Raw genomic sequence first — 13,998 nt, 5'->3', positions numbered from 1 at the left:
AGAGATTATATAGGTTTTTTTCTGATCGCTTGAAACTTTGAGGAAAACACATCCTTTTGTTAAATATTTTTATCACCTATTAGAGATTTAGTATGTTTATCTGTTGTTATGAGCAGGTTTTTTCCCTATTGTGTTAAATGACCCCCAAAAAAGCGTTGTGACCTTATAAAGGTATCTTAAGGTACAAAGAGAAAAATATAGCTTTGTAAACTGTATGTTTGATTATTTGTCACCTTTTTAATCATAAAATTTTGTACCTATTTTTTTACAGGAAATGTCACACAATCAACGAGGACGTTTCAATGTATCCTGACCCAGATAATGCTGGTATTAGCAGTATTGAAAGCTTATCTGTTGACAATATCAGTCCTAAACATCAGAGCGGAGCGAATACAAGTGGCAACAATGCAAATACTGTTGATAAGAAAGGTGCTACTGAGCCTAATGTTGATTATATCTTTGATTTCAAGATCTTTATCAACTATGGAAAATGTATCCTCCACACAAAAATGGAAGAAGACAAAGGAAAAAGTAAGAAAGATAAATCCTCCAATTTTTATGATCCGTCTGACAGTCCATTGTCCCAGCGAAAATTCAGACATTATTCAGATAAAGACAAGAGCAGAAATAAGGAAAGATCTACATTGTCTGTGAACAGAGAAATTGCCACAATATTTTACATACCTGGCCTGGATGTTAAGGTTCATTTTACATCCAAAACAGATCCTGATATGGAGATTGTTAATCTTGATCTGCCAACAAGAGACAGTGAAGGAAGTCTTGGAGCACTCACAAGAAAGACTGGTGGTAAAAAGGCAGTTTTGAGCACCTGGGTTACCCTTCAAAGTATTCCTGAAAAGACCATCATAACCCCAGCCATCCTAGAATTTTTAGAGCAAGCAATTGAACCTATATCTAATATTTCAAAGATTGGTTGGTCAGCAAACGCTGTGGATATAGTTGATAATAGTGTAGATGAGGATGTTCAAACAACAACCATTTCCTACCCCGTTGATGTTATTGTATACTTCCACATGAAGAGCAACCAGTTTCAGTTTTCCTGTATGCCAGTGTCAAGAGTTGAATGCATGTTGACCCTACCCTCCCTGGACCTTGTATTTTCATCAAAGAGGTCAGAGCTTGATTTTGCTGAAGGAGGAGGTCCCAGTGGTGATGGGTTGGGTGTTAATCCACCTCAAGCTTCAGGATTTCCCAGCAGTATAAAACGGGAACAGTCTTCATCTAACCTGGAAGATAAAAAGAAAGAAAATTCTGGAGGATTAAGTGTCACTGGTTGTTTGGCGGATTTTTCTGTCCACGTTTTTCATCCATACGGTGGAGCTTATCTGAAAGGCGCAAATTCAACACAAGATCGCAAAGATTCTTTGAGTGTAAAGGTTGCCTTTGTCAAATTTCACATATCAAGATCAAGAAAATTGGCATTTGAGAAGGTGAATAGAGAATCATCAGCAAAGTTGCCAAAGCAGATTAGTGATCCTTTTGGCAAAGCTTGTGTTAGATTTAGTACCATTGTTGACATTGGTAAAGCTACATTTAACTATGATATGCGAAAGCTGACTGAAATTCTTGCCTTCCCCAAGGCTTGGTACAGGCGGACCCTAGTGCGGCGGCTGTTCTTAGGTGAACAAAAAGCAACCCATATATATACAGACTTTGATTCACCTGCTGATTTTACTCATGACTTTAGCCAGTTTGGCAACACCCCTGCAGGGGTTGTAGCAGCTCATAAAACAGACCAAAGCCCGTCTTCACCACAGGATTCAATATTCCATGGCAGAAAACAGTCACTAGTCCTACCTGGATCTCAACTTGGAACACCTAACCTAAAACGCAGCCAGAACAATTCCAACGCCTACGGATCATCAGCCATAAACAAAAGCAAATCAAATGCAAATCTTCTAAAGAAACAAAACTCCCAATCCTGGGAAACCTTGGTTCTCTTTGCTGTCAAGTTTAAGGAATTAGAGGTTGGCATGAATATGGGAAATGTGATGGGAACAGTTTCGTGGATCTCCAAAGATTTTACCTCTGAAGGTCGCCTGTCCATTGGCAGTTCTGGTCACAAGGATCTGTTTATTGGCATAGGACTGGAAGGATCAAGTCTGGAGGCTAAAGGAGGTATCATTGGTGGTCTGCTAAACCTGGGGAAGATTGATATTTATGCCAGAGTTCTAGAGGATTTTGGTCAAGAACCAAAGCATAAGGTAAACTGATTCTTATCTCTTTATTTAGCCTATCTATTCTTTAAGTAAGGTATGGTTTTCCCGTATGCTCGAGAACACCAACCAAATTGTAACTAAATTTTATTTTGATGGAGTAACAAGCATAATTTGTAATACAATACTAAAATATAATATTAAGCATGGTAAGAAATGTACTCTTGTACTGTATCTAGGAATGATTTTTATGACTGTGTTATTGCTTAAGGTTGGAATGAAACTTGATGCCATGGAGGTACGCGTGGACTACATGGGTACAAGCGTCCTCATGGGCCGGGTCAGCCATCTCAACGTTTCCCTGGCCAACGAATGGCAGGTACCATCAGCTACACCCGCAGAGAGTGGAGCTAGCGGCAGTACGTCAAACAGATCAATGGTCTACATATTTGGAGATCTGAAATGGGATCAGTTACAGCTTATGATTAGCAAGTCTACAAATGCGGATTTGTTGAAGATTTACTACAAGCTTGAGGAGTTCTTTGTACAGCAGTTTAAATCTAGTAAACGGGTGCTCAGTATTCTAGAACCTTGGCCGGGAGCTAATAACAGGAATAGCACTTATTTAAAAAAAGATAATATATTTTTTAATTTTCCTAATTTTTGGGGGGCTATTTATTCAAAGAAATTTATCTTTGGATCGGGTTAAAAAAGGATGTGTTCGTTCGCAGATTCTACTTAAGCGGGGGGGGGGGGGGAGGGCAGGAGGGCTCTTTTTTTTTGTAGAAAATGGAGTAAAACCTGAGAGGAAGTGGACATTGGAATGTAAATAAAACTTGTACCCAATGTTCCTAAAATTTGGGTACTTCAAACTTTCTAACAATATTATGTTTTATTATTATTGGAGATCAACAACAATTTATAAAACATTGTCTTATCTCTTAAGTTACTTGAGTTATTGGTTAAAAAGTTTGGACGCTTTAAAATTGAACCAACCAATCAAGATGTATTTAAAGTACCTACAATTTTTAAGTTAACCAACGAGAGAGCATATTATAAAACTTTGTGGCGTTATCCTCTTAGAAATTTTTTTTTCAATTTTTATAATTTTGTACCCCTCCCTCCCCCCCCCCCCCTCGACTACCGACGAACAACTATTTTAGGTTAGGTTAGGTTTTAGGCCAGGGAGCCGAGCGCTGCGGCTAGGCAGGCTAGAGAGCCGAGCGCTGCGGCCAGAGTTCATAGTTCGCTGTCGGGGGTGGTGGGGGGGGGGACTCAAATTTTCAATATTGAAAAAAAAATTTCTAAGAGGATAATACCAACTTTGTTTACAAGTATATTTTATCATGTCCCATCCAGTTAACCCAAACCTTCTAAAACTTTGAAAGTATCTCCACCATTTAAAAAAACAAGTGTGTTTATGACCAGGGGTGTCGGGGGAGGTGCCTTGGGTGGAAGTGGAATCAAACTTGGCAAGAGATCCTCCAGCAGTATGAGGTCCAGTTCCAGCCAGACTGTATCCCACCACAGGTGTCATATCACTTCCGCGTCAGTTGCATAACCGTAAATTATTATTAACACTAAATCAAAGATGGTATTATTGTAGACAAGTGGGTCTGAGATTTTTAATTGATGGTACAGTTGTAAATGAAATTGTGGAAGAATTTACATATAGGGGTGGAAATTACTCCCTCAATTTTTTGATGGGAGTGTTTTTTTTAGCTTAAACTTTTAGACGTCTTTGGTCCAATAATTTGCAATAAGTTCATTGCGACTGACATAAATAGATGGACAAAATGTTTATTCTAGTAGCAGCGTCAAAATCCGTTTTTCTATAAATAGTTCATGCAAATAAATTTATATATTTAACCCCTATCATATCACTTCAACCTCATATTTGCTTCACTAATTTGATGATAATTAGAATATGATTATATAAGTATATGTAAATTTTTTTGGGATTTAAATGATATTTTCGATCGATAGTAAGCTTTCCTGCAAGACTCTGTTTTGAGAATTTTTCATTTGCGGAAGTGATGACACACCATTCACTTAGACACTGGCAACACGCTCTGGAGAGGGCGTCTGGTGTTAAAATTAAGAATCTGGCCATTCCGTTGCCTAAATCTGGCTCCATTCTAGGAATTAATAATATTAAAGATCTTAGCTTCTCATGGATGTTGTTATCTTGGTTATTTTTATTCTAATTTAAAATGTTTCTTTGTGTTTTTTTTCAGTGAATGTATATTGGTTTATGTCATAATATATTATACTAGCGGCTACGCCCCTAGAGGCCTCTAGGGGCACTTAAGGAGGAGAGAGTCAAATTTGATAATTCAATTTCTTATTTTAGATTTTAAAAGAAAAAGTTAAAAAAATTTACGCTTGATGTTTATTTTTCGTTGAACTCTCTTTCTAAAATTGGTAATTTTTAAAAAAATTTAATTTCTCTAGGGAGGGTGGTGGTACCCTCCCCCAAAATAGTTATAAACCTTCCCGGGACATATAAGAATCTACCCTGTTAAGGAGAACCCAATCGGTTCAGCGGTTAGCGAGATCCTTCGGTACACACAGACAGACAGACACACAGACAGACACACAGACAGACAAACATCCTGTTACTTTAGTATAAGGATATACTTACAGTTTTTAAGGTAAAATAAGTTTCTCTTACAGCATACAAAAATACACATTTAATTATATTTTAATTTAATATTGATTAACCCAGGCGGGCGTCTTGAACTGTCAGGGAAGCACATATCCCTGGCCTGCTTCCACGGCATCAACTTCAAGGCAAAATCTTGGGCCCTGTTCTCCCTGAAAGATCCCTTCATCTCCTTTAACAGCGAGGCCCAGGGTGTCATGGTTGACAACACAAAGAAGACCAGCATTGAACAGCAGATGGTGTTCTCCCTGGGCATGGCTGACTCCATGGCGTTTGCTCAACATGAATCTATGGCCAAGGAAAGATAATTTAATAATCTATCTAATGCGAAGCTTCTCTGAAAAGGAGAACTCAATCGGTTCTGACAAACAAAAAAGAAACCTTACTACTTTATATCACATTTCATTTTGTTATGAATTATCTTGAATTTTGCGGCAGGTGTGCAAGATCTCGCGTAACTACATGTATTCGCCCCAGTTCAAGACCTTGTCCGAGTGGTTCAGCTACGCGTTCAAGAACAGCGACCTTGACGAGGTGGATAGGTTTCCTGTCATCAGCAATGCTGATCTGAAATCAGGACTTAGAGACAAAGGTTTGTGTCACAAATATTTTGACTACATTTTTAAAAATCATCAATATAATAGTTATTTATCCCATCCTATTATATTTCCGCCGATATTAAAATGAATAATTATAATATTAAAACTAGTTTTGTTAGGCCTGAGCGGCCGAATTCATGGGCTTACAAACTGGTATTCCATTTATGATTTTTAATTTAATATTCATGTAAAATTGTCTATAATACAATTCTATACATGAATTTTGATATGCCTGTTGACCAGTTGTAACCCAGCGACTATGAATCAGTTTCAAAGCCATACTGAAAAGTAGTTTGAAGTTTTAGATATGAGGTTTATTTTGGCTTATTAAAGTTGCTATTGGTCTACAATTAAACTGAAGAAACCTCATGGCCGTTTTATAGGTAGGAGTAGGAAGGCCTTTCCCTCTTGTAAAAGAGCTTAGTCTTAAAATATTTTCTTGTGCTCCAATAAGACCATAGAGAAAAAAATAAAAGAGAGGAATCGAAGCAACTAGATGACGAAAATAGGCAGTGGGCCTAGAGGCCTACTCAGCGCTGTTGCCGCGCTAAAATTTATTGCTATTCCACTACTTTTCAAATGGGAGGATTAAAAATTATTAAAAAAATATTTTTTTACTTTTTACTATTTCCATATTTAGGGCAAGAATATTAGATTAGATATTTTCGTTTTAATGTTTTAATTAAAAATTACATAGAATTTTATTTTTATTTAAAAAAATTTGTTCATGAAAGATGAATCCTTCTATTTCTAAAAAGGGGGAATTTTTTTTCATAATGAACATTCAGCTGATTCTGACCGCCCACGGCTGTTTGCTAAATATCGCTTTTCTTTTTATTTACATTATTATTTATGATTGACTTACAAAAAGCCCTAGGCGGCTTTTGATTTTCGTCTGCTTCTAAATTTAGGGATGGGGAAGTAGTATTTTACAATGAAAAAGGGGTGAGTATTCATCCTCTTATCCTTTTTCCTTATGAATAAGACTGATTCTTAAAACTTATTATTTTAGGGCCATATAATCAGAGTCTTGAGATTATATTTGCTGTTCCTTGTATGAGTATGATCCTTAAATCTGGTCATATGCAGGTAATCTTTTTTTATACTAAAAATTTAAATTTAAATAATATAGCAATAGATCTATAAATAAAGATGTATATCCAGACAAAACCTGGATCCAGCTGTTGGGATCTTTTTTCTCTGGAAGCAAACTTTTTTTTCTCTAGAAGCAAACTTTTTCTGCTCTCTTGTTTATATCCCTAACTCTATTGGTCAATTTTAAGGGCCCAATTGAAAGTCGGCACAGGGTCCTCGGAAAGGGGACATACAACTATTCAACTCTTTACCCTTCTATTGTCTACTCTAATATTATAACTAATAAAATAATAACTTCAAACTGTTTCTGAAAAACAACGCTCATGTTAAAAGGAACCTATATTATAAATTTGGTGATAGATAAAAGTAAAAATTATTTTATTTTGTTGTCAGTATTTATCAACTGCTTTGTTTAAGTCAAACTGTTGTTTAAACAAAAGTTTAATTGTAGGGAGAACATCCACCAACATCAGAAGATCCTCGTCCTGTTGTTAAATGCACATTTATTACAGAATTTGAGGTATTTTTGCTTAATATATAGTTGATTTAATTACAGCTTTTAATTTAAATCATACCGTTAGAACTTCACACAAACTAGCATTTACAAATATAAAGCATCTGCATTAATTCATTTAAAATTCAACATATTTTAGAAGTCTGAACAAAATTTAATCTTACCCAAAATTACTTACATAAAGGATGCTTAATTTGGATTGGACATACTTACACTTTACTTAATTATAGAATTGCTTTGCTTATAATATTGTGTATAATCGTCTAAATAATCAATATTCAAAAATGAAGTTAATGGGATAAATTTTACAATATCACATGATTGAATATTTTTAGTTTAGTGAATAGATTGATGCCTCGGAAAATCGAACCTAAACTGGAATAATTAGTTAAATCCCCTCACAAAAGTTAAATATAAAAAATAAGATTAATATTTAACATTGTTCTTCTTTCTAGGATCATATTTATGTAACTGTGGATGCTGAAGCATTTTTCTTTCTACATGATCTTATCATTTCCTATGTCAAGGTAATGTTTTTAAAAAAATGATTTAGCCGCCTACAAATTCTGGCTCACGAGGTCATTGCTACCCAGAAGCGCTTTCTCTTTCCTTAATCTCTGAAAAAAAAGCATAGGGAAGAAGTATCAGGGATACAGGGATGGGACAATGGGCAATTAATTCAATTTAAGAGTTTTCGCTGAACGGCCATGAAAATCAGATTTATCCAGAATATTTGAAGAAAATAGTAAAGTGCTAATAGTAATCTAATTTAGAAATTTCAAAAATAAGAAAAAAACATTTACTTGAAAATTAGGTTACCAGTACATCACAGTGAAGTAAATATTCTGTAATTAATCACAAGAAAAATTGCTCTTAGAACTTCTTCATTAGGTACTCATCGCACTTTTAAAAAAGAGTATCTAGAAAATGAAACTGATGTATGTTTGCAGGAGAAGGATAGAGTATTGTCAAATCAAACCGGCATTACCCCGCCTGCAGCCTCATCCAGTTCAAATACAGGTACAAATATGTTTATTAAAATGTTGAGGATGTCTATGATCCCCAAAGTTTTTAAGTCCACACATGGGAATTATCGTGTTTATTTTATTCTACATAGAAACGATACTTTATTACTTGCCATAAATTAATATATTTTCAACATTTTATAAGAAAAATATGTAATTATATTTATAATTTTCTGGGTTACAGTTTACTATTCTTTCATAATCATTTAATTTAGAAGCTGCAACTCCAGATTCAGGTACAGGAGAGGAATCCTCCAAGAAAGGAGATACTGCAGGCAAAGAAAAAACTACCAGCTCTTCTTTCCAGGTACAAATAATTTTAGAAGCGCAGCTATTCTATTATATATTATATTTATATTCGTATTTAGTTCCGAAAATGTAATATCACTTTAGGGCCATTCCTTCACATGAGTTATAAAAAGTATGAATTTAGAAGACCTTGGCCCGTGATTAATAATTATTTAATTTAGGTTTTTATGTTACTACCTGACGTAAATAAAATTGTACAGTACAAAGAATAATTCACTTTGTTCAAACTTTACTAACCTAAACAATACATTTTAATTTAATTTGGTATTATTTTTTCGTAAGTTTTACAAAATCTTATACGGGCAACCGTTAGATTTTATATATGTTGGCTGATAATGTGTCAAAATTATGGGCACAGCTACAAATAATGTAAAATGTAAAATAATTTCAGAATGATTGGAGAAATTTTGAATGTCAAACTTGGAGACTGGAACCCACGGTCAGGCTCCAATCTTTAGCAGGTAAATTCAGGGTGGGAGGGAACATTGGGCTGTATGTTAAACTAGTACCCAAAGTTTAATAACCACGTTTAAAAAAAATGTAATTTACTTTTATTGTGTTGTGATTTGGGTTCCAAACTTTTTAATTTGATAATGTTAATCTGCAAATGGAATAATTTTGTATATCATCATGGGGGATGTACATCAAATTAGCGTCCATTGTCTTATGATTATCCCTTATGGTCCTGATTTATATATATTTAGGGATGAAACAAAAGACATTAAATTATGACAAACAAAATGTCCCTATTAATAAAGTTTCAAATTATTTGTTGAAAAGTTTGGTTTGGACAATGCTAAATTTTAGGCAAAAGAATGAGAGAACAAATTTATTAACGCTTCATAAAGTTCACCTATTTGTTTCAGGAATCTATAAACAAAGAAACAAATTCTATTATTATTCTAATACCGATTTTTTTTTGGAAAGATGTACCTAAGATAATATTTGTTGTTTAGGTCGCCATATAGAACCCTACGGTGTTGATTATATCCTGCAGAGACTTGGGTTTACACACGCTAAAGTTACCATACCTAAGTGGCTTCAGGTTAGTTGAATTAGCGTTCTAGTAGCGAAGATTACATTACCCCTACTCTAACTGTTTATGGGCCAAGGCATCCCCCCTAATCTAACTATTAATGTCGCGCACCTGAATTAGAAGAAGTTAGTAGGAACAATATTTAATGTCTTTAGTTGTGACGCGGTGTCTGGCCGAGATTCGAACTTATCACCTCCTATAACGAAAGGATGCGCTATGTGTTAAACCACGGAATAGGAGCGAAGCTACTCCATAATTTAAAATGTCTGTCGGTATGTCGAAAGGGAGGGGAATATGTTTTTGTTTATTACTTTAGGTCTGGTTATGGCACAGTAATTATGGGCCCCTGCAGGGGTTAGGCATAGGAAATAAGATCCCCCTTCCACTTTTCAATTATTTTAAAAATAGGGTTTCTGTGCTCAGTAGGCACGAAAAATTCATATAGACTGCTGACACTAATATTTTTAAATGTACTTTTCAGAGAGGCTTCATGGATCCTCTGGATAAGATATTATCAGTGATAGTTCTCCGTGCCATAACCATGGTATCAGAAGACACAGACCAAGATAATGACGAACCAAGAGTTATCAGAATTCAAACTTAGTAAATATTTTGAAAAATTTTCTTTTTGTTTGCCCTTTTTAAAATAGGTATGTATATTGTATACATAAAGGGAACTATCCACGAACAAGAGCAAGTGATTGTAATTACCTTCCAGCATTGATCCATCGTGTTTTTTAGTGAATATACTAGGTTTATGTTTAATATTTGGATTATCGACTAAAAAGTTAGGTTTCACCATGGTTTTATATTAAAAAAAACTTTGAAAAGTAAAGCATTTTTTTGGTGCAATATATTCAAATGTTTTGATGAGTTCAAACTGTTTGTTAAAAGCTTTGACAAAAAAGTATATTATTTTGATTAAAAATGTATATTTAGAAAAAGGGTTGGTAACTTGTTATATTGTACCTATACAGTTTAATTAAAGTACTTTTGCAATTTACAGCATTTAATGCTTTTCTGCCGTGTTATTTTATTTTGTCCTTTCAACTCAACAAAGCATTTGATGATATTACATTTCAATGTTTCTTTCATATAAAACCATGGTAATAGTTGATAAACCAAATATTAAGCATAAACCTACTATATTCACTTAAAAAATACTATGGATCAATGCTAGAAGGTGCTTAGAATTACTTGCTCTCGTTCGTGGCTAGTTCCCTTTTATAAAGTTCTATCTATTATTAGTAATGAATTTAGTTAAATATGTTCTATTTTATGAAAGTTTGATTCCAATTAGTTGATTTTTTTCAAGAGCTTGCTTGCCGTTTAATCAAAATTATGAATTGATTTAAATTTATTGTATATTGTTATTTATAATGTATTGTATATATAGATTTTTAATATTGTAATGCATGCTATCATTAGGTGTGTTATCACTTCCTCAAATACATAATTTATCACAAGACACAAAAATATATCAAAGTGTTTAATCTCCCCCATCCCCTTCCCTCATACTGGATTAAAAGGGCCCGATCAATGCAATAAAAGCGAGGGGAAATTGCAACCGAAATTGACGACAATTTTTCTCCTTTCATAATATTCACGTACTACATTCTACATCCATTTATATGAATCAGTTGGGAAGAGTGTTAGTGCTGTAGTAATATATTACTTTCTGATGATTTGGGAGTTTGTTGAAGTGATGAGACAACCATCAAACAAGACACAATCCTTTCAAATATTGTAACAAAATCAAACTCTTTATTCAAAAATGCAAATATCAAGCTTTATGTAATCATAAAAAGCCCTGATTATGAATCTAAAATTTTAACGTATGTTTGATCAAATAAAGTTCTTATGCGAAAAAAGGTGAGTTAAGTCAATAAATGACTCAGTATGACATTTTCTGAAGATTATTTTTTTTTTAAATAAAAAAAACATAAGTTATGATTTTGCGTGACACTTCTAAATATATTAGTTAAATGAAGTTGTAGCGTCATGAAAAGGATTTCAGCTCTTATACAAAGTAGAACGATGTCTGTCTGTCTGTAGCAAAGGATCTTGCTAACCGCTAAACCGATCGGGTTCCCCTTTACAGGGTAGCTTCTCATAGGTCCCGGGAAGGTTTATAACTATTTTCTGGGGTTGGGACACCCCCCAAAAATGAAAAATACCCCCCAAAAAATATTTTTTTCTTTTTAAAACTAAAATTAAAATAGTGTGGTCGATTACCCCCCCAAAATCTTTTTAAATTTTTCTTTTAAATCCTAAATACGAAAAATTGGTTTGATTAAACCTCATGGGGCAAAGCCTTTAGAGGCTAGGGGCGAAGCCGCTAGTATGAAAATAAGCAGTCTAAATTATTGTACAACTTGAATATAAACTTTTTCATTCTAGAAATATACATATATTACCTTATCTTGTACCATTCTGAAATGACTTCCAAGTCAAGATTTTAACAATAATTTAGGATTTTTATTTAAGTTTTAACCTCGACTAATAATTTAAGAATATTAATATTTCCGACTATTTTTTACCTTGCCAATAGAATCTATTGTTTTTATAATAAATGGAATTTTTAATCTTTAATTAATTTTATTTATTTTCAATATCGTATTATTTAAATACTTGTTATGTACAACTATTATATTAATTGTGTATAAAATTGATTATTTTGTTTCAAAAATTATTTGTCATGTTAGTCTTATTAATTAGATTGTAGCAATAAAGTTTCAGTATTTATTATTAATGTTTTTATTCAAAGAAAAGCCACTAGGTATTCTAAAACTTGCCCATAATACGAGAATTCTTAACTTACGATGTTAAAAATACTGTCGGTTTAGAGTCTTACCAAACAAGTCACAATAGAAAAGGTTCCTAAAAGGGTTAAGCGCGTAAAGCTGTTAGTAAGAGTTTTGGGATGCCGTAGCCCGTAAACAGTGATTTAAAACTTTTAGAAAAACGCCGTGCAATTAGACGATTGCTTGAATGTTACAAATTCTTCATTTTTGTTTTCAATAGTATTCTTTTTATTGGGAAAACTTTTCTCTACATTCCTACCTACTGGTCATTTTTAGTAGCGAAGCTACTCTATAATTCACAATGTCCGTCCGTAATTAATTAATTGGGGGAAACGTGATTTTCTCGGCTCCTATAAAAGGTATAAAGCTGAAACTTTTTGACAACATTCTAATCAGTAAGGAGCACAATCAACATTGTCGGTCGGACTGCTCTTTAGCAGGTTTTAGTCTATTTTTTTATTTTCCCCATATCTTTGGTGTTTATGGTCTGATTTTCATAATTTTTTCAGTTAAAGATATCAAAATTAAATTTGGAAGAAAACAACGATGACTGTCAGACTGCCTTTTTGCAGGGTTTTGGCTATTTTATATTTTTCTCCATATCTTTGGTGTTTATGGTCCGATTTTCGAAATTTTTTCAGTTCAAGATATCAAAATTAAATTATCTGTCATTTGAAGAAAACAACAATGGCGGTCAGACTGCCTTTTAACAGGTTTTTTTTATATGTTTGACATATTTCCCCGTATCAATGGTATTTTTGGTCCAATTTTAAAACTTTTTTGCATTAACAGTTTTATCCCCATCGTTATGTGCATCTTGTATTTAACCGTCTTCATCGTACAAAATAAAACAAGGTTTCGTGTTTATTTTCTCCAATAATTAAATACACTTAAAATCTACTTGTACGTATTCCCATCCACAATTTTTTGTGCTTCGCTACTTATGGATGTTGTCATCCTTGTTTTTATTACACTAGTCCTCAAAGATTTAAAATAACGTTTTCTTATTCGCTGGCTCAACAATTTTTGGGACTTTCATCGAATTTGATTGGTTGGTCCTTTAAGTTGAGTGTTTCTTCAACCCCTAATTGTAATATACAGAAGGTGTAATTTTGTGTATCATGTGCATCAATTTATCGGACATTATCGCTTTAGATCCATGAATAATGTACCTAGTCTCAACTGATGAAGGGGTAGGTAGGTTGTGTTAAAAGTGTGAGTAAGCTTCCAATCAAAAGCGATTAAAAAGTCTAACTGTTATTAACAATGCATTTAATTTTACTACGAGTTTTGTCAATATTAAGAACAGTTAGACTTAATAATCGCTTTTGACTGGAGGAATACTTACAGTTAAACGGATTTTTAACACAACCTATCTCCCCCTTTGACCGTAGACATTTTCCCTGAAAGACAGCGCTTAGCAAAATCTTAAGCTCCAATCGCACATACACGATATCGTTTAACTATGTAAAACTAGTGCAAGTGGCCAGTGGACATATCGAGCCTAATTGTTGTATAGTGTAGGGTAAAGCGGGGCGAACTCGGTTTTTTTTTCGGTTTTTTGAACCTGCATATCGTAAAAATTATTTTTTTTTTTTCAATGGGACCAAGACCAGTAGAAAGATCTCGGAAAAGTCGATCAGGTCCTAAAAGGACGTAAACCTAGGACATTGGGAAGTTTGTCAAAATTGATCTCTAAAACGGCACCGACTTCGCCCCGCCTTGAGGCGAAGTCGGTAGGGCATTTTCAAGCTTCGAAAAATCGATGACGTAT

The 13,998-nt window shown here is 33.9% G+C and overlaps 1 protein-coding gene across 1 annotated transcript in view; it reads left to right on the top strand.

Annotated features, from left to right (window-relative positions):
• The window catches only part of tweek (transmembrane protein KIAA1109 homolog tweek), an 83,454-nt gene extending 71,288 nt beyond the window's left edge, over window positions 1-12,166 (top strand). Inside the window, exons 97-110 of the mRNA XM_080161679.1 lie at window positions 272-2,225; window positions 2,449-2,790; window positions 3,607-3,707; window positions 4,234-4,315; window positions 4,902-5,142; window positions 5,282-5,434; window positions 6,454-6,530; window positions 6,988-7,056; window positions 7,506-7,577; window positions 8,001-8,070; window positions 8,291-8,382; window positions 8,776-8,845; window positions 9,341-9,429; window positions 9,902-12,166. Of these exons, the coding sequence (XP_080017805.1) occupies window positions 272-2,225; window positions 2,449-2,790; window positions 3,607-3,707; window positions 4,234-4,315; window positions 4,902-5,142; window positions 5,282-5,434; window positions 6,454-6,530; window positions 6,988-7,056; window positions 7,506-7,577; window positions 8,001-8,070; window positions 8,291-8,382; window positions 8,776-8,845; window positions 9,341-9,429; window positions 9,902-10,024 (3,535 nt within the window). The 3' untranslated portion in view covers window positions 10,025-12,166. The remainder of the gene's footprint in view (window positions 1-271; window positions 2,226-2,448; window positions 2,791-3,606; window positions 3,708-4,233; window positions 4,316-4,901; window positions 5,143-5,281; window positions 5,435-6,453; window positions 6,531-6,987; window positions 7,057-7,505; window positions 7,578-8,000; window positions 8,071-8,290; window positions 8,383-8,775; window positions 8,846-9,340; window positions 9,430-9,901) is intronic.
• The last annotated feature ends 1,832 nt before the right edge of the window (window positions 12,167-13,998 follow it).

The sequence above is a fragment of the Acartia tonsa genome, chromosome 5 (genome assembly GCF_053477335.1).
Source record: "Acartia tonsa isolate MP-2025a chromosome 5, ASM5347733v1, whole genome shotgun sequence".
NCBI lineage: Eukaryota > Metazoa > Arthropoda > Copepoda > Calanoida > Acartiidae > Acartia > Acartia tonsa.
This window is presented reverse-complemented; position numbering and strand designations above follow the sequence as displayed.